Source organism: Diachasmimorpha longicaudata, chromosome 8 (genome assembly GCF_034640455.1).
Source record: "Diachasmimorpha longicaudata isolate KC_UGA_2023 chromosome 8, iyDiaLong2, whole genome shotgun sequence".
Lineage (NCBI taxonomy): Eukaryota > Metazoa > Arthropoda > Insecta > Hymenoptera > Braconidae > Diachasmimorpha > Diachasmimorpha longicaudata.
In genome coordinates this window covers 5593068-5617177 of record NC_087232.1, presented here as the reverse complement: position 1 = coordinate 5617177, position 24110 = coordinate 5593068, and the positions used below count along the sequence as shown (strand labels likewise).

General features: G+C 36.1%; 2 protein-coding genes across 8 annotated transcripts; one reads left to right on the top strand and one right to left on the bottom strand.

Annotated features, from left to right (window-relative positions):
* Positions 1–1006: 1006 nt before the first annotated feature.
* On the bottom strand, positions 1007–7764 carry Girdin (girdin). The gene is made up of 4 exons (XM_064126628.1): positions 7362–7764; positions 3262–6470; positions 2852–3131; positions 1007–2641 (listed from the first exon to the last, which is right to left on the bottom strand). Exons 1-4 carry the CDS (start codon positions 7410–7412, stop codon positions 2390–2392), a joined length of 3792 nt encoding a protein of 1263 aa, XP_063982698.1. The 5' UTR covers positions 7413–7764; the 3' UTR covers positions 1007–2389.
* Positions 7765–8571: 807 nt separating this feature from the next.
* Positions 8572–23506, top strand: LOC135165381 (TGF-beta receptor type-1). 7 transcript variants are annotated; one of them, XM_064126632.1, is made up of 8 exons: positions 8572–9495; positions 11975–12086; positions 15848–16050; positions 17956–18183; positions 18276–18509; positions 18661–19001; positions 19128–19367; positions 19459–23506. In XM_064126632.1, the coding sequence occupies exons 1-8, from the start codon at positions 9417–9419 to the stop codon at positions 19579–19581; spliced, it is 1560 nt and encodes a 519-aa protein (XP_063982702.1). In that variant the 5' UTR covers positions 8572–9416; the 3' UTR covers positions 19582–23506. The 7 variants fall into 7 exon arrangements, with proteins under 7 accessions (XP_063982702.1, XP_063982701.1, XP_063982704.1 ...); XM_064126631.1 differs by having other exon boundaries at positions 8573–9495; positions 17950–18183; XM_064126634.1 differs by lacking the exon at positions 15848–16050 and adding an exon at positions 14232–14389 and having other exon boundaries at positions 8573–9495; positions 17950–18183.
* Positions 23507–24110: the final 604 nt, after the last annotated feature.

The following is a 24110-nucleotide window of genomic DNA, read 5'->3' as shown; positions in this document are numbered from 1 at the left end:
CCAGCTATTGAGATGAGGGGTTTTTTTTAGAAGCGATGGAAGGATTGTTATCAAACCGTTGAGTTTTTTTCAGGAGGATGGTGGTTATCTGCGAGACGGATTTAGGTAGATCAATGGATTCTTAAATAAAAAATAGTAGGGGAGTTATTGGTGCAATTTAATGGACGAGACGGGGAGAAATTGTTGGGTGATTATTAGACTTGTTCTGCACTAATTCGTGAGATTAAAGGAGAACTACCCTTATGGGAAATTGAAAGATTGTTGAGAAGAGAAAATAGAGAAAGGAGAATTACGGTTCTGTTCGTAATAGCTTTTTCAAGTTGAGCGAAGTTTTTGTGTTTCAATGAGATAAGTTGGAGAATTAAGGTTTAATTTAATGCGTTATGGGGAGATCAATGATCGTTAGTTTAGTAGTATTTTGAAATTACCGGACAGCAGGGAATGGTGACAAACCTCATTTTTAGATCATCTCAAGAGCTACAAATTAAATTTTCGTTCGCCGTGGCCCTTCCTTCATGGTACGTGCAAAAAAAGTCAAACGGAAAGGAAAAAAAATGTTGAAATATTTACATTGAATTGTTTCCGTCGGTTTCCATCGATAAAATGTATGGTAAAACAAACGATGAAAAAGTGGAGTAAACACCAAACTCATCTTCAAGTTTAATGCTTTCACACGCATGAACCAATGATAACCATTACCACAATTGAAAAAAAATCCAATCAAATGACTCGAGAGAATGAAGGGAAGGTATGCAAATTTTTCGAGGTCTGAGAATTGACGAAAGGGAGAGGAAGGAAAAGAGGCGAAACAGAAGGTGGATAACTTTTTTTTGTGGCAAGATCCTTTTGAGTTCGTGAGAATGATGATAAAAAAGTAGCAGAGTCCTTTTAGCCCCCCCTCCCCTCCCCAACAGAATGCCGTGCATGCATTCCCTCGGGGAGCGCAGTTTAAAACAGGGGAACAAATAATTAAAGGTAAAAAAAAAACAAATTGAACATAATTGAATTTTCTTGCTCTTAAAACTTTAATACGCACAAAATACTAAAAAATATAAAAAATTGACTTAAATTCTATGAGATGCGAGTTCTTTAGTACAAATAATACTTTGTTACGTTTTTCTCTCTATCGTCTGCTGAAAAATGCATTGTTAATTAAGTCGATGCAATTGAAAACGATCGTATAAATATAGTACAATAAAATGGGCCGGAATTATTTTGTACACGTTGATTAGCCTATTCGTTTCAATCTGAATTCATAAATAATCTCGCTGACTCTGTACAACAATAATTACACCGGTGACAGATCAATTGTCCGAACTACCACCCGGCAATTTATGCTCAATATTTTCTACACGATTTTTCTTCATGAAAATAAGTCGACCATACATACAATATTGTTTTTCACAATTTATATCACAATACCACTACTATAAAATGCATATAAGTGGGTATAAATGCATGTTCACTTGGCGAGAATGGATTATCTCTTGATAATTCATTTCTCAAGAACACGACGATGAATGAAAATATTACAATGAACAAATAAATTTATAAAAAATGGAAATTCTATTGATTTCCATTTTTTACCCATTGAAAAATCAAACGATAGCATGCTATTGTGAACAACAAGTATCGATAATAACTAAATCGTTACAGCATCGTATATTTTATTATTTTCACAGTGACGGTTGAAAAATAATCAAACAAAATAAATATTTTATCGCAGTCATTCTGTTTTCAATAAACAAGATAATCTTCCGCAAGATATCGTGACGCTGATAAACTGCAGAATTACATTTTTAATTCGAGAACAATGTCCCATAATAAATATTTACTTGCATACCCTGCAAAGTACATAATAGCAAAAAAAAAGTGATTAAAAAAATTTAATTAAAGAACTGATCGAAAAAATTAAAATTAAATCGATATTTTTGTCTTACAATAGCATTTTATTTTACAGCTGTGCAATTCGGATCATTCATAGAATTCCAATTCCTTAGAAATTGTATTTCTCTGGGTACTTAATGATTCTAATTCGTTGAGAGAATCTAATCAAATGGAAGTGACAATGTAATGCAACTGATTAGCATTGTTTCTTATTCGTCGCCTTCCGTGCATAATTCCTTCCATACATATGCCATTTTAATTTATTTTCATTTGACAATTAAGTGGCTTTATTACATCATACTTAGAGTCCTATAATAAGGAAGCATTTGTAATGTTTTAAAAAGAGAGTAAATGGTCAATGGACTATGAAAAAGACGCGCAGGTAATTTCCAAGTATTTTTTTTTTCAAAGGAAATTATAATCAGCAAAAGTGTGTTGGCATTCCAATATAAATTTTACCTTATAACATTAAACGATAATGAAAGGATGTATGTGCAGAATTTCAAACACATCCATATTCGTACCAAACTGAATTACCGACCTTCGGGTCTTTAGATGTGAGAGGCTCACCAATTTCCTCATTGGGTAGTTGTTCATTAACTGGCGTTGTCAAACTTTGCGTCTCATTAATAACGGCTGAGACTTTATTATAAATAAGAACAGAACGTGGTGTTTGCTCCTGAGTTGATCGATTCGACGAGGGATCGTCGTCAATTATTGGACTCTGCGGCATGGCCTCGTTTTTTTGTTCAGGCTGAAAATAATAACAATTAGAGTAATTAATTTATTAATTAGAACACTCAAGAATTAAAAGTATTTCACTTTCTTTGTAAAATATTTGCCCCGATGTCATTTATTGTTCGATTCAAGCCATCATCAACGCAAAATTTCAAATTGAAATTTTGATTATTTGAGAAATAGTTATAATGCTTCCATTCAAACAGAAAACAAATGATATAATTACCGGCAAGGAAGTGGCAGGGGATGGGGAATCATCAGTGTAGTAGACAGTTCTTCGAGTGCCAGGTGTACCTAGTGAATAAGAATCAGTATCGAGTACTGGAGTCCCCGTTGCGGTTCTACGATCTTCTCCACTACCTTCTGAATCATTTCCACCTGACTCGGACTCATCAAGTTTACCATCTAGTGGTTTTGTTTCATCGGTCCACGAATGACGATTCTTATTTAATAAATCGGAGCCCGCCTTTCGGACTCGCTTCACAAGACTCGCCCCAAATCTTTTTCTGTAATGATAAGGCAAAGGGTTAGTTCATCGTGAAGAACGAAAATTGGTGGAGACCACTTAGAGTACTCGATTGTCCTCTAGGCTGGAAATTACTTAAACCCCGAAACAAAAAAAATTCAAAAACTTACTTTTTTGTTGAACAGCTTTGTTTATTCCTGTAGTAGTCCATAATTTTTTCCTCCAATTTCTCCTTCTGCCTCGACAAATGGTTCACCTGATCCCGATACAACTTTTCCTCCATGTGGTAATGCTCCTTGTCCTCCAAAGAGTGGGTCAACAGATCGTGATACTGATTCAAAAGAACACTGACATGATCCATAAGCGATTTTCTGTTATTATCAAGCCCAGAGTTCATTTGAAAAAGCATCTCACAGCGTTGATTCAATTTACTAGTCTGCAGCTCCAAATTAGAACATCTCTCTTCCTTTATACTCATCTCTCCCTGTAATTCAGTCAGCTTAAGACTCAACCGATTTGTCTCAACTTTATTCTTCCTGTAGTCTTCCTGAAGATTTCTGTACTCAGCTTTCAGTTTTTCAGTGGCGGTGTATAAATTTCTGAAGTCATCCTTCAATTTTGAATGCTCACCTCTGAGATTATTCAAACTCTTAGTGCTACACAGAGAAGCTTGCTGTTCGGCCACAAATTGTTTATTCTTCTCCTCGACTGATTCAAAATTTTCCTTCAAAGTTCGGAAATTATTCTTGGTATCCCTCAAGCTGGCTTTAAGTGTTTCTCGCTCTTGAAGAAGATTCTCATACTCATTATTCAGTTGCTCGTGCAATGATTGCAGCGTTACCTGATCATGCAACAATTGTTGATGTGCACGTTGTTGTACATCACGTTCTTTCAACAGTTGTTCTTTCTCAGCGACCAATTGTGAATTGGCCAGTTGTAAAGCTGTGTGCTGTGCATTCAATGAGGTAATTTTCGATTGAAGAGTCGTAACACAAACTTGTAATTTAGCTTGTTCCTCTTGTAGATTTTCCGCAGCCATTTGACTAGTATTGAATTTCAGCTGTGAACTCTCCAATTCTCTCTTCAATGTTTCAATCGTCTCCTGAAGGTGTTTACTGAGCGGTGCATCATTCTTTGAAACGCTATCGTTCAATTGTGGGGTTATTTCCAAAGTCTTGTGCCCATTTTCAATTCGTTCACCAATCAATTTATTTATGTATTGTGACATTTCAGGTACATGAATCAGCTTTTCCAGGATATTTTCAGATGAAAGGGTCAGTAAAGAGTCAACAGTCAATCCAAGTTTTTCCAAAGCTGTTTGAAGCTGCTGAGTGGTCAATTTTTCAGCAATTAAATTTGATTTTAAAGTCTCCATTGTTTCTTTATCAATAGCTGCCCTTGAATCCAATTCCTTTGAAGATCTTTCGATCTCCTGAAGCCTTGTTATTTGTGAAATTGATTTGTCGACCTCGCACTCCAGTATATCATTTTTATTTCTCAATACTTCAATATCATTTGTTGCTTTATCCAGAGCCACATCTTTCTCCTCAATAACCTCGCGATACTTATGCACATCACGAAGTGCAGTCTCCTTGTCCTTCTCCAACGTGACTATTTTGATTTCAGCATCGGTACATTTTGTCTCCGATTCTTTGAGTTTATTTTCAACGATTCTAAACTCCTCGAGCTTTTGATTTGAAATTTCCAGAGAACGATCCAACTCGTCCGCTCGTCTCTGTACACTCTCGAGTAACGATTGAACTCTCTGCTTCTCTTTGATTGTCGTCTCGTAGTTCTTCTCGAGTTCCACAATCTTAGAATGCTGAGCTTGATAATCCTGTTGCTGTCTTTCGAAAGATGTCCTCTGATTTTTCAACGTATTCTGCAATTTTTTATTCTCCTCCAGAGCCTGCTTACAAACAAGCTCGAGATCGGCATTCTGCTGGCTCAATCTATCGTTATTATCTGTCAATGACTCCATCTTCAACGACATTTTCTTCTTTTCTTTTTCCAATTCAAGAAGACGACCTGACGATTCGTGAAAGGAATTTTCCTTCAGTGAATCCACAAGAGCCATCAAACGACGATTTTCAAGCTCCAGTTTGAGAGCTCTTGTCTGTGCATTGTTGGTCAATTGTTCAGATAATCTGTTATCAGACGTCACCGGATCATCAGACTCACTGATTGAACCGGCACGAGCTACTTCATCGTCAGCAGCTTTCTTCAATTTATGCAACTGTAAATTCTCGTCGTACAATTCCTGATATTTTTCTTTGTCAGCAGCTCGCTCCAGTGCCATATCATTCAACACTTGTTTGTACTCAATTATTTGAGCTTCTAATTCAAGAACCTTATCAGCTCTTCGTCTCGATAAGCTCAATTGTTCCTCCAACATTTCACGATTTTCCATGAGAACTCGGTTATCCTCTCGGAGTTCTTCGATTCTCGTTTTGTAGAATTCTATGTCTGTTAATTTTTCACGATAACGAGCTACCTCTGATTCTAATCGATCTGCACGTTCAGCCCTCTCCATCACTGCATCGAGTTCGTCTCTGTATGATTTTGCTGTTCTCGCCTCATGCATTAGCTCTTGATTCTCTTGTTTAAATTTAGCCAGTGATTGTTTGTTGTGCTCCAATTCTTCTTTGCACTCGAGAAGGGCCTCTGTTTTCTCCTCGAGCTCCTGACGCTGTTTTCTGACTTTGGACTTCCAATCAGCCAACTCAACAGCATAATGATGATGCTCTTCACGTCCTGATTTCTTGGCTATTGAATTTAATTGCTGAGACTTGATGATTCCATCGTTGTCACCTTCTGATGTGTCATTAGGGCATGTTAAATCATTTATAGCAGCAACACGATATTTTTCACGATACAAATCCCTCTCGTGTATCAGTTTCTTGATTTCTGTGAAGACACCTGACATATTTGCATTCTCCATTGAGTCCTGGGTTATTACAATATCATGATAATCCGTAACTTGCTTTATGCAGTCCACTATTGCTAGCTGTGTATCCAAAGGGAGGGTTTTTATTCTCGTTATAAAATTTTTCTTGTTGGGACATTGTACAGCACAACCCAGGAGTAGTAGCAGAAGTAACTCCATGTCCTGTATGTGCAGTTCTGGTTCTTTTCCCAAATTCGTTGTGTCTGGAAGTTTTATTATCAAGTGGCCTAATTCTTCCTCGTAGAATTGCTTCATATTTCCCATTATCATCTCGAGATTTTTTACACGAATTGGGGTGTTACCACAGCTGGAGATAACTTCATCGTTTAGAGGCTCTGGGTCAATCTGAAGGAAGACATTGTGGATAAGCACACCATCCACTAAGTCATGGTAGCTCGATAAACCGTCTGGGTCCTCCAAACAACTGACGAACTGCAATTATAATGTTTTGTGCTTTAGAAAATTAATAATTATAAAATGGGGTTTTGAATACATTTTTTACGATTTCCAAAATTCATTTTTTTGGGAAAACAAATTCATCATAACTTATTCATAGAAAAAATTCATAATTATCAGAAATTGTTTTTGAATTATTTCTTTTAATTGTTTAGACAAATAAAATGTTTTATTGTCAATGTAGATCCAAATTCCGATACATCCTTAAAGAAGTTTATTTCAACTCCACGTGACTCGTAGAATGTAGTAACCAAAAAAAAATTCTAATTGCCAAAAAAAATTATTGTCGACCATTGACAATGTTTCATATGAACTCTAATATTGATGGCTATTAATTATGACCCCATAGATCTATTCATGGAATTACATTCCACCAATAGACTCGTACTTCACTACCGGTTGCCATATGTGGCAACATTGCAACTGGGATCTATGCGATTTTACAAATTTTCCCGAGGGATTAACCTATATAACGTTGCCATTCTCCGGCACCACGCCATTTTGGAGATACCATAACTGCAATTACTTATTTTTAAAACATCTTCCACTCACAATAATTTACACATTAAACCTATACTTTCAATATTTTTCTGCTCCTTCAAAAAAATGTCTGTTATCAAAATTCCTTCGACTTCCCAGTCCATTTTTTGTTAACACTCTGTTATTTTGGGATCTTTTGCTAAATTCATTAAACATTATCACTATTACGAGGCTGAGAATTGGCAATAAACTCAGCTGAATGTTTTAATCTTTATTAATATCTCTCGAAAATTTTCTTCCAATTTTATTCTTCAAAATTTGAGCCATGGAGACAATACTCAAACAATTTTTGTAGATTAATACTAAAAATACTGAAAAGTACCATACCCAAGTAACAAGAGGCCCCGTCAGGAAATCCTCGACTTCAGCAGTCGCCATGTTCGTATGTTGTTGATTTTTTCGTCCCTAAAATTAGGTAAAAATCAAAGATGCACCATTTTCGCACCGTTGATGGGTTTTAATCCCAAGGAATCCACCTTTGTGTAATGGCTGAGCCCCTCGCAGCTCACAATCAGCAGTTAATTCACTGCTATGACACTCAATATTATCGTTGGCAGCTCAAAAACTTGTAAAGCTCAAATCACGTAGACATTGAGATCAAGACACCGAGTTATATTGGAAAGAAAAGAAAAATCTATCATTTTTCCTCACTCGAATAACGACGCTCTCTCCAATGGCACCTCACGACGCCACTGCCACTGTGTCACTGCTACTGCGTAGTCCCACCATTTTCACTGCCAAATTCCTACACACACAGGCACTCCTGTATAAAACACACGGTAAGCACTTTCCCCTACTGTCCACACATTGAAAAAAACTCCGGTATAAAGGCTGGTGTGCACCGAGCCACGTGTTTTCCTCATGAAAACAAAAGTGTTTTCTCCCGTTTATTAAAAATAATTACTAGTCATTCATCATTGTAAATGCAATTAGCAGCATCTTGTCAGACAATTTTTTTCTCATTAATTAACGTCTTAATTGCAGTTTATATTGTTCATTCCACTGTTTTTTTCGCATCGAGACTGTTGCACTGATGAAACATGTGATACTGACATGTATTCAAAATTGAGTTAGCAATGAAAATTTTTTTTAATGAAAAGAAACATGTGGGAAACTGTTCTCGCACTGGATGGGGGAGGGTGGGGTATGCCGGGCACATGAACAATTGTATTTTCAGGGTTTTTCAATTTTTTTTATGGTCCCCTATTGTAAAAAGGCGTAAATTCGCTACTATCGATACGTGTCTAACTGAACGGGGGGGATTTTCGTTTTACGAGGTCCAGGAGGCGAGAAAGACGGAAAAGGAGATTTTAGAAGCTTCCAGGAGTCTTAGAAAAATCGCAAAGTTTCTCTTAATTGAATGCCACGTGATGCGTGGTGATGCCTTACCGACAGGCACGTCCACCGCGATTCATGCACCATCTGACGTAATCCTGCAGAACGATAATAACAAGTATTTTCTCCTACTTTTTTCCCCACTACCATAGGCCGAGTAGTCCATGGTCATGAATTGGTGGTGTTCCGCGGTCGTGGGGACACCTGATACCGTGTGTCATGGCGGCCCTGACGAATCATCGTCCGTCGGAGCAGCAGGTATAACCGTGTGCTTTGCTCTTTCCCTCACATCGATGATCAACTCCCAGGTTGGGAGAGTCATCCTCTCAAACAATAACAACAAGCACGTTTAAAGTGACAGTGTGATAATAAAAATATTGGCAAAGTAAAGGAAAACGACAGTGTGCATCAATGCTACACCGGAAATAAATGGTGAAATTAATTTGACGTGAATCCATCAAATTCCGTGACTCTTTTTTTGTCTCTAGGCTGCACCTATCAACTATAGAAAATGGCCGTGGACCCAACACATCAACGAATTGACAGAGATAATTTGGCGTTGTCTTTCATCAATAATTTGTGATTGAATACGTGACACAGAAGGTTTCTGCAGGTGCTGCGTTATAAATTATTCGGGTGATACAGATCTTAAATAAGTTGATGTGAAGGGTTAGGTGAACTGTTGTCAAGCATTGGGGGGCTGTCGGTCGTCGACCGAAGGCCAAGGAACCTCGAGATGTGAAACAATCATCTTCATTTGTGAGTGACAAGTGCTGAGTTGTTTTTCATTAATTTTGAAAACGTATTACGAATGTGATTTACGTATAAAATATCACATTGTTTTGTTTTCGTTGAGCTTTCGAGGCTCTTACGTGCGTTGAGTGGAGATGAGATTGTTATTCGTGTAATTAACTGGAGGGATATAAAAAGAAGAGAGAAAAAAAGTTACAACAATGATTATATTGCGCACCCGTTCATGACGCACTTGCTGATCGTCACTTTTTGGTGGAATTTATCAAGTTGTTTGGCTCCAAGAAAGCGAGGAAGATGAGGAGGAATCTCGTGAGCATGAGCGTCTATGCCCTCGTGGTGGTTCTCTTCATTCTTTCCTCGTCGATTGTTGATGGTGAGTATTTGTTGCTATTTATCTTCCTTTGTTTGAGAGGAATTCTTCCAAGAATTGGGAGAGGCATGCGAGGTATTGAAGGATGAGAAATTCGTCGAATTTTCAGAGATATTTCTCACTTGAAAGAGGCACGCACTTGAGGAATGTTTTTCATTCCTTCCAACTTTCCTCATTTCATATTATTTTTTAGCGATCAAGAATTTATTTATTATGCTCAGGAAGGAATGTTGTTTTACTAAAGATAAAGCCAAATGTTTTCTAAATTTCTTATTCCAATTAAAGTTTACTCGAACAATTTTGTTACTCAAACTTTGTCGATCAGGATTTCAATGTTTTCCTGGATCGTTACAAAAATCAAATTTAGAGGTAAAAAAATTAAATGAAATGTCCAATATGGTCTGTATCGGATTGTAAAAATAGTTGAATATCCTTAGAGCATCTGAACTCCGTCTTTCCCTCTATCTGCTGCGGAAAAATACGGATGAAATGTAGCTTAAAAAAATCACTTATCCGAAGTGGATCAATACCATGTATTTATCACAAGTCTTCATGCTTCAATACCGAAGAGTTCAGATAATGGTCAGCAAAATTTATCGCTCAACTCAATCAGCATAGCGCCTAGTTTCACTACCAATGTTTACATAATGAATGTGTGTCTTGTTTTTTTTTCCTTTCCTCTTTCTGAATTTATATGCATACCAACAGCAAGCAAACAAGAGCTGAACAAATATTTTCTCCTGTTGAAATTATAACATGTTTTCAGAAAAAATCAGTTCCTTGTCATCTCTCCGCAATATTCTAGAAAAATAAATAGATTATAATGATCCTTGAGGAGAACATAAATATTCACATTTTTCAGTCACTCATTGGTTTAAAAAATGTGTAAAAGATGTAAAATTGCTCATGTCAATTCATTTATGAATTTATCATCGTCAAAGACTATTCATCGATAACCGATTACAGTACGTAAGGGTTATCATTGTTAATTGCGTAACAATGTACTTTAAATAATCGAATAATCATGTACAAACATTATACACAATTTTACGAATTTCAACTCCTACCAAATACCAGGCACACTACTACACACGTATCTCGAGTGCAAGTGATAAGAGAAAGAAAACAGATACATTTTGTTTTTACATTTGATCAACCTAGCACACCGTTAAATACGATAAATCGGCTTGATCATCATCGGGTGATTTGTTTTTCTCGCTTGATGCAAATGAAGTTGAAAAGAAAATTATTATTGCGCACATGCGGTGCTCGTACATTCTTTTTGTTGACACACGTTTTTGTAATGATTTCAATGCATTTTTTGTCCACACATGTTGATTAGTTGGGAATACAAATGACTGGAAATCTGGAGCATTTCCCATCACTGGCAATTCGATTGAAATTGAAAGCCTTGAAATGTTGTTATTCACCGTGTCAACTGATAATTCCAATAATTGAAAAATGGCGAGAATGAAAATAGTAATATTGCAGTCCTGATTTACTCGGAAAATCATATTTTTACGCGGATTATTCATCAATGAATGATCGTCCTAAGTGGAAGTACTTGATGGAATCAAGTGGACACTGGGCATGTTTTTCATCTTGAAAGTGATGGAGGATGAGATACTAACGGGAGGCGAAGGCCACCACAAGCCCATGACCTGTAATTTTTACCCCAACAACACCTTCTTACACCTACTCCATCGAACTTACATTTTTTCCCCTCAAAAATAAGAATAAAAAGTGAAGGCCATAATGGGAGCTACTCATGCAGTAGTCTATCTGTTATTTTGCGTGTGTAGGGCAAGATGAGAAGGATGTATTGCATTACCCCTCCGCTGACAATATAGTTGTATCTTGAAACATACCATGAAGATAAAGCGAGTGTGATGACACTCGACATTGCGAGAATTTTCCGGCGGCTTTTGTTCATGATTTTTCTATCTAAATGTGGATTGATTTGCGACATTTTTATTTGCTTGGAATCAGCTTGACGCTCTAGATTTTATGAGCAGGAAATTTTTTATCGTCACCACACTGATAGAAATTATTCTTATTGAGATGTATATCTCGTGAAATAAGTATTATATTGTACACTTGAACCCCATTCGAATGGGTCAATTCTTCCATTAAATATAAATTACATTATAAATTAATTGTCACGAAGTTTTTGAGCATTATCTCTCAATCTAAGAGAGATATCAAAGTTATCATAATGACATTTGTTGTAGTATTCAACTCACCTCACAAAAAAGGTCATAATAAAAATTGCCCAATTTTCGCTAGAATTGGAGATATTCATTAAAAATTGGTTGGTAATAGTCAAAAGTTATTCATCTTGTTTTACCACTTTGCTACTGAATTTTCTCCCATTAATTGTCTTGATTATATATATGATTATAAATATAAATAATACCCAGAATTTAGTGCAGTTCACATGAGCATTGGGGATCAATCATTAAAATTTTTCATGTTCTTTCAGGATTGAAATGCCACTGCGACATTTGTGCGGATACGAACCACACATGCGAAACGGATGGCTACTGTTTCGCCAGCACGACTCTCGATCGTGGAGAGATCACTCATGCATACAGGTAATGTATGATAATAATTTTGTTAATTATAAATTGAAGGATCGGTACATTTAGATGAATGAGTACACTCGATGAGCAAGGGAAATTGACTGTAAAAAAATTATGGATAATGATATTGCTGAAATAAGGGAATAGACCAAGTTGGGCTTTCATTCTTCAAATAATTGGAAAAAAAAACATGGCATTGTGTATCTCGTTGAGGATTATCCGGGGAATAGGCCTACGGTATAATTGAAATGCTCTCTCAAATGAACGGGTAAAGAAGGGAGGAGAAAAAAAATAATTGCCAGGAAGCGGGTGGGATCGACCGGTTTTTACCATGCGAAATGGAAAGGGACACAGGGGTGGGCCAACAAAAAAAAAATCAGTAGTGATGGGTGTGGGTGAGGGAAAAATATGAGGCTAGTTCTACGTATGAGGTACACTGCTATCGATTGCCGCATTAACTTTGCCAAAAGAAAATTGAGGGGAAAATATTGCAACTTTGAATGTTTGTTATTATCGTGAGGGATATTTTTTTTCCTCTTTTTCGTTTCTTGTACTTTTCTCGGGTTTAATATTAACTGGATATGTTAGGAGGTCGTTCATCACTGCAAAAACGACGGCGATACAATTCTAAATGGATTACGACATTGCGAAATTGACGTTGAGTAATGGATTACTTTGCGAGAATTTTTTTAAGAATATGGCATTGATTAAGGTAAATGTCCCTGTGGTCGTTAAGGTCGTGCAAGCTATCATTCTAATCAGTTTGACAATTTCAGAACTTTATCATGAGTGAAATACGATTGGAATTATTATTCTGATTGATGAAGAATATTATTGATATCAACGAGCAACGATTTATTAAATAATAGAAGAGAGTAATTACATTCTTATGAATTGCGCATTGAGTTTACGTGAGTAGAAGAAAATAGACTGCAGAGCTGTATTTGTGGAAATATATTCTTCGAGTGTGAAATTTAAAAAATGATAGCACTATACCTTTCGGGGAATTTTGAAAAATAAATCAGTAAGAATTGATCCGACACCATTATCGGATGGCGCTCGGTATTGGTGGTTTTTGATGGGTTTGAATAAATTTTTCACCGACGACTGGGGCATTGGATCGACCTGGTCATTAGTAGTGGTGTTGGCGCACTCTCCGCGAAAATTCGTGAATCATTAACTCCATCAGACGAATTATATTCGGGTTATTCGGTCGCCAGAATCGTTCATTCATTCAAACCGAAGAACAGATCTTCCTCGTCTGTCTTATAAATTCTGTTCATTATGATTATTATTACTGCTATTTTTTTTTATTGACATGGGAGCATTTTCACGTTGATTACTTGAGCTTGAAATATTTTTACCATTATAACAAACTGTATATTATAAAAAGGTGTCTCGACCGATCAAAGTGGTTCCCACCGGGCGATCCACTTGCCTGTAAACAGGACTTCAATCAATCCGGGTTCTGCTGCACAATAGACTACTGCAACTTCAAATCATATCCGGTTTTACTGTCTCCCAATACAACCGAATTACCCAAAGGTACAAACGGGTTTCTTTTTGCCGGATTATCCCATTATTTTTGTGTGATTTTTGACTTTTTTTTTTACCGATCAATAACGAGTTCCTTCATTTTACATAAGTAAAAAAAATCGACTAACAATTATTAATTATTCCACGTAAGTTAAATAATAAATCGATAATTTGACAATTTTCATTCGTACGAATTAACAGCACTTATTTGATGATTTCTATCATTTTCGAATTAAGTTTTGATTTTTTGATTTGACTCTTGTGAGTTTTATTGAAACTTCATTCATATTTTTGTGATTTTTTTTATTGCATTTAACAATGGCATTTTCCTTCTAACAATACGATGCTCCCCAGACTTGAATTTTTATTTATTTATGAAAATCCGGAATAGCTAGACTATTTAAGAGAGAGAGAAAAAAATAATTTTCAGTTATCTCTAACTCCAGAATATTAAAAACGATTGAATTCATAATATACTGAACCGTCTGATCATAAATGGAGGTAGGAATTTTTCCATAAAAGAGATTTTATGCAAGAGGGAATTTCCCACAAGATATATGTAATATATAAAATCAAAATGAATATGAGAGGAGAAACAAATAGTGTAATATGGGCTTGAAGGTGCGTGCACAAACAGCTGTCGTCGTCCCAGCCAGAACCACTCATCTTCTGCATGACCAGCAATTTGATAAACACGTCATTTGTCATCGATTGCTGCCACAAAGAGGATTTTTGTAATCGTGATCTAAGACCCCAGCTTCATCCACGAACCACAGAAGGTACAGTCCACAAAGCCCTGCGATGTTTAAAAACCAGAGACTCCGAATGAAGAGTATTAAATCAATTATACATCACGAAAATATAAACTATTAGTTGTTAAAATTAATTAGTTCTTTCGGTAGCACCTGTTCGTATTTTCTTTGCTCTCTATTAATTTTTTTTTCACTCACTTGTCTCTGATGTTCTTGCACAATTTTTTACTCAAGCACACATCTCGATTGAGGTATTGAAAAATTATAATTTTCCAAAGCTCTCGATAGTCATGGAAAAACCTCAAATTTTTTACTACCCTGTTGCGCCTTTGTAAATAGCACACTATCAGCGTAGAATAGTTTATCCTTTTCTCCCTCGGCTCATGAGATTATCGAATTGAAATTATGTGACATCAAAATGAGGTGGAAATTTGGGGAGAAATTTAAAATGGAAGAAAGCTCAAAATAGTTTGTCATTTCAAGTTATAAATAAATAAAAATATATTTCTGTCACTGTTGGTACGTTCAGTCGTTGTCAAAAAGTGCTCTTTCGTTTACTTGTCAACAAAAAGCCGAAATTCGTAAACAAAAAGATTTTTTATTTACCAGTAAACGAAAGTGGCCCAGTTTTCCCACTCGCTGAACGTGACATCACTAACAAAAAATATAATTCTGGTACAGGAGCGGCGGGGTATTTTAAGTCGTGGGGTTGACAGCCCTTGGCCTCGTCTCGGGCTGCCAACTTAGCACTCGTTGCCACCCCGTCGCAGGTGTATCAAAATATACTATTTCGATACCTGTGAGACGGATATTTTCAGCTCTTGCAATTGACAACCTGACACACGTCAAATAGTTTACTGAATGCTTATCTAATTAGTGAAGTAATATTCGCAAGAGGTGTCTGGACAGTATAATGTGAATTCGGCACTTTGGGCCTAGATAACCCGACGACCAAACCTCCTGGAGGTGGCTGAACAAAGATTCACAGAAAAAGCGATTATCAGAATTCCGCAAGCTTTGGTAGCCATTTTACAGACACTAAAAAACTCAATTAATGTATTGATTTAGTTTATAATATTACAAGCGCACAAATAGCCACTTAACACATAACACGTCCTTTTTACTGTACTGTGTAAAGTTGAAAATCGCAAAGTTTGGCTTTAGGTACACTAAACCCTTTTTGATACTTGATACATTGAGGTGTAGGTATCCTTTTAAAAAAATATTTTGGGCATGATAAACGAAAATGACTGTATTATTCTACAGGACTTATGCTTCAATGGCACTAATTTTTATTTATTTTCAGTAGTGGCACTTAATCCATAACCCAATCCCCATAGCGATAAATAAATAGCACAGCATAAGATAAAATTTAACTGGTGGGACAATAGACGAGGATAAATATTGAAAGAAAAATCACATGTTGAAGGGGGTAATTATAGGAATGCAGTGAGAAGACAACAAATGTGATAAAAATGTTCTCAGGTGCTATAATAAACCTCAGTTCTTCCCCGTGTCTGGTTATGCCGTTTGGTGTGATTCAAACGGTACACTTCATAGTCCTGGTGGAATTGAATTTATCGTTGCCTGCTGCGATGACATCGATTACTGCAACCGTGATCTCGAGCTTTCCTTTTCCACTCAAATAACTGGTGATTCTCCTCGCGGTCTGCACAGATTCGAAAGAGGTACAGATCATCACCTCAGAAGAAGAACGATATTATTATTACTTTCACATCATCAACCTAAAGTCATTATCGAATCATTGAATATATCGATGATATGGCTTTTGTCACTCGTCCTGGGCTTTTTTTTCATCAGAAATAGTGTGAGGCTATTCATTTGTGTGAATTTTATCCACATGTGGGGACAGGCTGATAATAAAAATGAATAAAACGTATGTCAAATTTGGAAGAGAAAGTTATCGGTAAATTTGGAAATTTTTAACTGGCACACAATCAACATGAATGATGAGGATCAACTGCATGTTTTGCTTGACTGAATGACGAACGGTTCTTCATGTTATGTCATGAATGGGAATGTTGAAGAAAATACAGATTCACAGCGACAAGGATCGTTAATTTGTTTTTATGAGTTGATACTTAGCTCGTGCAGCAGCAACAGCAGCACCAGCATCAATCAACAACTTACAAACGATTACGGCCTGCACGCGCCGGAAATTACTCAATTCTAGCTAAAGTGAACGAGCTCAATCTTGAAATTATCACTGCCTCGACAGTGTCGCTGTATCAAATCAGAAAAAAAATTGTATTGAGAGAATGAACAATTTATGGTTCATTGCCCGTCTAGCAGAATCATCATGATTGTAATTTTGAAATAACATCAATTGTTACTGAGACACTTGCGAACAAATATTTCGTTCGATTACTTCGCGGTGGACGTTGATCATCTGGGATTGTTATCACTGGTGCTTCATATTAAAAAAAAAAACGATGGATTCATTTTTCATCGGGGGAAAGTGCTGCAAAAAAACATGTCGAGATGAATTTTCCTCTCAACGGTTTTTAGTCTAGAGCTCATTCAATCAAATTATAATCGTTCGACTTCATGTCATTCTCAGTGTCGCTGCATTTCTCTTGAGGAGGGCTTCTCAACAAATTCATTTGTATGCTTAGTTGAAGGTCGTCGTCTGGGAAATATCTGAATGGGTGAGATGTCCAGCTAAACATCCGAAGAAATGAGGCAGGAGTGTAATTGCATGAAGGAAAAAAATGAATAAAATTAGTTGGGAAGAATTTGGGAAAATCTCACGATTAGGAACAGTCAATGGATGCTATTGGCAGTAGGCCAAATTCCTAGGTTGCCAGGGTGTTATAGAATGGCTGTACCAATTATGCGACTAACCATTTACCCTCTCAAATTCAACACCCAGTCACGTTTTGGAAGGACTTTAGCACTTGGCTCATACAGTCCCAGTGGGTTTCGAGCAATTAACTGTATCGGGGTTATTAGTGGGGTAAAAAAGGAAAATTCATATCCATGGGAATTATTATGTGAGTTGTGAAGCAGGTAAGGTACAAGGAGAATTGTAGAGTTGAGAGACAATGGACAAAATGAATGATAGGTGAACCATTACTTCCCCCAATCCTCAATTGCACCAAAAACTCTGAACTGTTATTTTCAACTTCATTTTCTTCTTCTGCTTTGCACTTTGTTCATCGTTTTCATTATTATATGCACCGCTTATAGCATGTACTTGTGCGCTTTATTTCTAATTCAACGAGAAATCGTCAACATAGAGGGGAGATATCTCATGTTAATCAATGAAAAATTCATAAAATGGACCTGAAATAATCCAGATATGAGGTTTTAGAGAATGAACAATTTAAAAATTAATTTTTTGTTATATTGACCAGTTATTATTTTGCGAATTTCTCGATACAATTGATGACAAATTTTTACTAGTATCATTCTCGTGTCTCTCATAAACGAGAGGAAACCGAACCTTCTACATTGATTCATATGAAATATCGTAACTTCTGGGTGAGCACAATATAAAGGATATTTACAATAAGATAATGTTTTAAAAATTATTCATCAAATTAATTCTCATTGTCTACGAAAAGTAACAGCAGCTGGAGGTGTTACAACATGGGTGACATGGAGAATGGCTCTATCGATAGCTCTCCCAATCTGTGCTGCATGTATAATTGTGATGGCTGTCTATCACGTACACATGAGCCGCCGAAGACCAGCCAGGCATTTTCCTGATGACTCGATGGAAGCACCAGACAGGCCCATTTTGGGTGGAGTCACAATCAGGGATATGCTGGAGATGACGACGAGTGGCAGTGGTTCAGGTACTTTGTCATGACTTATTCAGGTGACTGATGTACGAGAACATTCCAAAATAAGATGTACAATTTTTTTGTTTTTTTTTTGAAAATTGCAGTGGGACTACCACTTCTGGTGCAGCGCAGCATAGCACGACAGATACAACTCGTTGAGACGATCGGCAAGGGTCGATTCGGCGAGGTCTGGCGTGGTCGTTGGCGTGGGGAAAATGTTGCTGTGAAAATCTTCAGCTCGAGGGAAGAAAGATCGTGGTTCAGGGAGGCTGAAATTTATCAGACTGTTATGCTGAGGCATGACAATATTCTTGGATTTATTGCTGCCGATAATAAAGGTAATTATCCGATATTTTATTGATGTTAAACAGGGGAGGGGATTACAATTTGAATTGAATTTTAATTGGAAATGTTCACTGCAATCACTGGATATTTAATGTTCAATCAGAAATAAAAAATAACTTGAATATTTGTAACATCGCTATGTAGATAACGGCACGTGGACGCAGTTGTGGCTTATCACAGATTACCATGAGAAGGGATCGTTGTTTGATTTTTTGAACCGTACAACAGTCGACGTTAATGGAATGATGAGGATGGCCCTCTCTATGGCAACTGGTCTTGCTCATCTTCACATGGAGATAGTTGGTACTCAGGGCAAACCAGCGATCGCGCATAGGGATCTCAAATCTAAAAATATTCTCGTTAAGACTAATGGCACTTGTGCCATTGGTGATTTAGGTCTTGCTGTGAGACACGATGTTATTACGGATACTGTTGATATACAGCTGAATAACAGAGTTGGCACTAAACGATACATGGCTCCCGAGGTAATAATCATTCCTTTTTCATTAACGATATTTAACTATTTGTGATTTTTTTCAATACTGAAATGAGATCAGTAATTTAGCATTAACTGAATACTTTATCAATTACGTTTCGGAAATTGTCCCCAGGTTTTGGAGGAAGCGATAAACATGAATCACTTTGACTCGTTCAAAAGAGCAGACGTATATGCACTAGGTTTAATTCTGTGGGAAATAGCAAGGCGATGCAACGTCGGTGGCATTCATGATGATTATCAGCTACCGTTTTACGATCTTGTGCCCTCCGATCCCACAATCGAGGAAATGCGAAAAGTCGTGTGTACGGATCGACAGAGACCGTCGATACCAAACAGATGGCAATCTAATGAGGTCAGTTTCTTCCCTCTTTCTCTCTCTCTAGTCCCCCCAAACAAATCAGCCGCCCTTTCAGCGACATTAACATGATTATCATCTTCTCCAGGCGCTTCAAGTTATGTCTAAAGTTATGAAGGAGTGTTGGTATCACAATGCAGCAGCAAGACTCACAGCTCTCAGGATTAAAAAATCACTCGCCAACTATGGGTCAATTGCAGACCTCAAATGAAACATACAAACTAACGTAATGATTAAAACATGTGAAAGAATTCATGATTGCCTGATGGCAATCTTTCCTTAATCTTCCGGTGTCATCAATTAAACCATCTCGACGTTGAGATTATTGTTTCGAATGATGAAATTGTGTAAACGTGGATGATTGGTTGTAAATGGAAAACTGGTGAGTTGAGTTTCTTGTCCTTTCAATTCATTATTTTACGATGAATCAAACAAAGATGGAGGCCGGAGAGTTTTTGCATTACAAATGCACAATTAATGATTATTTTCTTTGGGTTGTCAATCAGCTTATTAGCGGAATTTAAACAATCGGATATTATTAATATGATCTCTATTTGAAGAACATAAGAATAATATGCTTTATTTGATAATTTGCGTGGTGATGTTGTGATCTATTTAATGATCAAACTTTCTTAATCAGCTGTCAGCTGATAACGAAGAGATTAACCTCCAATCACAGAGGTTATGCAATTATGCAATGACTGAGGTGATTTGTTGAGTTTTTTCTAGTAATGTCTTTTTTAATGACAAATTAATATGGCATTACACGAGACACGAGTGTTATTTAAACTTAAGATAATAAGCCGATTGACAACTCGTCGAAATGATCATTCATTAAGGGAAAGTAGAACAAAAAAAAAAGTATACAAATATTTTTGGGTTTGGGAATATAGTTTATTTACCATCATTGGGTGGAATTTTCATTCATTACCCGAAAATTTTTAAAATCTTGAACAATCAATTTTTATCCCTTGAAAATTATTTTCATATTTTATGCATTAAGTTTGCTCATGTTTAATGCAAATTTCTCGTGATATCAAGGGATTCATGGTCTCCTTGCGCTATTTCTCACCGCTGTTAGGGATAGAATCGATATGGTACAGAGAGCTTATGCATGAGAAGGTTTACAATCGGCGTTTGATATTGAAACCAGATGAATGAAAGAATTTTTTGTTATACTAAAAATCGAAAGCAGCTTCATTTTGTGCGCTCGTCGTTGTGTCAAACATTAGCCACACTATCCAATTCCCTAGTCAGACTTAGAAACAGTGAATTGCTGATGATAGCTTTTTCCCCTTAGAGTAGGTGAAGTCGAATGTTTTTGCTCAAATATCACTTTTAAATTGAAGGGACGCCAGATATTACCAAATGAATTAATTTTTGCTTAATCCGGAGGGGATCGACGAAAAAATAAACAATCTGATTGGCATAAATCGGTAGCGAAGTGTTCGATCAGTTACGGTCGACTTACCTTTCTGTTTAATTCAGTAGCGAAGAGATAAACTGATTCAATTTGGTCTGGACATTCAGTCAGTTTTGAATGTATATATTGGACTCTAAGATAGACGGCGACATTTTTATTATGATCTTTTTTAGAAGTCTTTAATTTACAAAAATGGTCATCAACAAAATTTCTCTATATCTTACTGTCGGTGATATGGACCAGGCGTTACTGACATTTCGCTACTGACATATTCAGTTTAGTTGAAAATAAGGATTTTTAAATAATTCCTTTAAATTACGGAAAGGCTGACGTTGAAGGGTGCTATGTTACGTCAGATTGCTGAAAATGAATAACAATTGGACATGAAAGCTGGATTGCAATGAAAATTTAATAAACTACTATTTTCGGAGTTTTATTTATAATGATGATGTGATAAGGTAATCGATTAGCTTTCTCAGTGTGAAAATGTGTACGAATGATACGATTGAAAATGATAATAGTAAATTGTAGCAGCTATTGGACCGTCAACTAAAACGAGACTGATCATAACTGGAAGATTGAAGAAACACCTCTTTGATGATTTTCAACGAGTTGAAAATGGTATTTTTATATTTTTCATTGAACGCGAGAAGTCGTTCATTTTTTTTTCCGTTATTCATTGTATACTCAGACCCGATAAAGGCCCAGCTGACTTAGGTTTTATTTAAAGAAGAAGACGGAGAATAGGAAGAAGAAGGACAGCATGAAATGCAAATATATCTCTTTACAATCCATGGGATGTACTTCATGGATTGCAATTCACTCAAAGACTGAAGATAATATTCATAGTAGATAAACTTTTTCTTTCCTTGTCGATTAAATTAGACAGTTTATTTACAATTGTCTAATTTTTCATCGAGACAACAAACGATATAGTGTTTAGTACGAGTCATTATCACGAAAATATATCTCATGATAATTCACATACACTTGTTGTGACCCTTAAAAAAAATGGGTAACTCAATGAACGGTGACAATTTCTTCACTACACTACCAATAATCAATAAAGCAATAAACGTTTGTTCACTCCACCCCATACATTCCCATTACACGTAGGTTAATTTTATATACGTAATTGAAGATAATTAATTTTCACTCGAATAATTCTGGGATGAAAACCAATTAACACAACCACCTCTTACAGTTATACCACTAGTACAACATTTGTGCCAATAAATAAATCAATCCAGACAGTGAATAAAAGTGATAAAGACTTTTAATGGAAAAATATAACAGTTCAAAATATTATCTACCCATTTTTGTTCATTAAAAATGTCAATGATGAGAATATGTAGTTTCCTTTCGAGCTTCCTGCGTTGCAATCTCCAGAAATTAATGTTAATGGATTAAATAATAAGTATCAATGTCGTAAGCCAGCTGGGCCTAAAATTATCGAACAGTCTAATTCTATATCCGACAAACAGCCAAACTGCCAATTATCAATTGTAGTTTCATAACATGTGAATGGAAGAAAGAAAAAAAAAGCAAAGAATAAAAAAAAAACAAAACCTTGCTCCGTTACAATGACCCAACTGTACAAAATGTATACCCGTTGCATGTGTCAACGATTGATAGTAATATAAGAATAATATAATTGATAATTATGATAGTATATAAAAACAATGAATTAATTGCAAGTACCGATAAGATTATTCTGCGTCTAGTTATTTTATTAAGTCGCTTTGTATTCGGATTTAGTAGCTGAACACACGAATACAAATTATCAATAATGTTCGTGAATGTTTTTATTATTATTCAAAGTAATGCCTTTGTAAGTGGTTTTTTAGGGCGCATCAGAGTAAGATTCCTTTGTTTTATTTTTATTATTATTATTTTTTTATAGATATATATATTATATTTTTGTGTTGTATATCGTACTCTCGCTCTTTCGGTGTGACGATTCGAAATTTATTGGAGATTTTTTTTTAAATAATAAGGAGTTCCCATGTCAAATGAGTCAACAGGGATGACCATCATTGTCCTAACAATTGGTATTATTATTTCACCTTACACTGGCCATTTGAAGGAGAAAAATGACTCCTCCATTTTTGAATTTTCACTTCACTTTCTTGGTTTCATGTCTATTATATTTGTTACAAGAAGTATTGAATTCATTCACTGATGAAAATTTGTTTCGAATCGTCCCATCGGTTAAAAAACGAAAGCACTGCAGTGGCAACTCTTCCGTAATGATGTGAAATCCTTCTTCCTCCGACAATGTGAGATCGAGACAGAGGAGTATACATTCCGTAGAAAATCTCTCGAAGCTCGACAATTGTTATTGAGTTATCACGTTGGCAACGGAAATTTTGTACAATTCCAGCAATGGAAAAAAAAATTTTATTACCAATGTGACTGACTGTCCACCTCAAATGATTTACCAGTCAATATCATTTAAAGACTACAACTAATATATTAGCTGGACCTCTCCTCGTGTATAATACCCTGTAAATAATGGTGTAAATGATACTCTCGAATTTATCGCAAATTCAAATAAATGAGCACTTGTAATTTTCATATGAAGAATATACGAGAAAAAGGAGGGGGAGACAGCGCAGAACAAATGTATGAAGGGTGGTATTGTTTTTCTTATCATTTTATTGTAAAGTTTTCGAGACAAAAAAAAACAAAATCATGAAAGCTATGAACAATATTATCGCTACTTTTTTTTCTCTCCTTGTCCAAATAATTGCGTTATGGAGGATCGCCGCTGGCAAGAATGGTTTGGCAAATGGATAATGAAATAAATAAACTTGAGAGAGAGATTTATGAAATCACCCACAAAGCCATAGTGAGCCTTAGATTGCGCATATATCATATTTTAACCATGTTGCACTGAAGAAAGAAGAAACTAATAATGAGGTATTGGAATAAAATTAAAAAATGGTACAATTTTTGATGAGAGATTGAAATTAAATGAAAATGAATGAATTAATCGTGAAAATAAATCGACCCTGTTGCGCAATTGAAGTGAGTATTAGTCAGGGTCGGGTATTTGGGTGAACAGGCGACGAATAATCCTGCAGTTACCGTAATTCCAATGCTGTTTGTGAATACAGTCTTCAATAGTCCCTTTGCAAATATTGTGTTAGAATTCTGTGATTAAATTACATTTTATGTGTCTCATTATCATCAAGTGACGCGATTTTTCAATATTTCCAAATTCCAGAGGACCGAAAAGATTGTATTAATTTTGTCCAAGTTTGGTAGCGTTCATTAAATTAGTCGATTTAATCACAGGATCAATATTTAATATT

What these genes read in the sequence shown, in the direction of transcription:
- Girdin (XM_064126628.1), bottom strand. Translation starts at nt 7,412, where the DNA reads ATGGCGACTGCTGAAGTCGAGGATTTCCTGACGGGGCCTCTTGTTACT. An exon ending in CAAAGCTGTTCAACAAAAAA is followed by an intron (nt 3,132 to 3,261) that starts GTAAGTTTTTGA and finishes TTATCATTACAG; the next exon opens with AAAAAGATTTGGGGCGAGTC. An exon ending in CCCCTGCCACTTCCTTGCCG is followed by an intron (nt 2,642 to 2,851) that starts GTAATTATATCA and finishes TATTATTTTCAG; the next exon opens with CCTGAACAAAAAAACGAGGC.
- LOC135165381 (XM_064126631.1), top strand. Translation starts at nt 9,417, where the DNA reads ATGAGGAGGAATCTCGTGAGCATGAGCGTCTATGCCCTCGTGGTGGTT. An exon ending in GAGATCACTCATGCATACAG is followed by an intron (nt 12,087 to 15,847) that starts GTAATGTATGAT and finishes AAATGTTCTCAG; the next exon opens with GTGCTATAATAAACCTCAGT. An exon ending in TATTGCTGCCGATAATAAAG is followed by an intron (nt 18,510 to 18,660) that starts GTAATTATCCGA and finishes ATCGCTATGTAG; the next exon opens with ATAACGGCACGTGGACGCAG.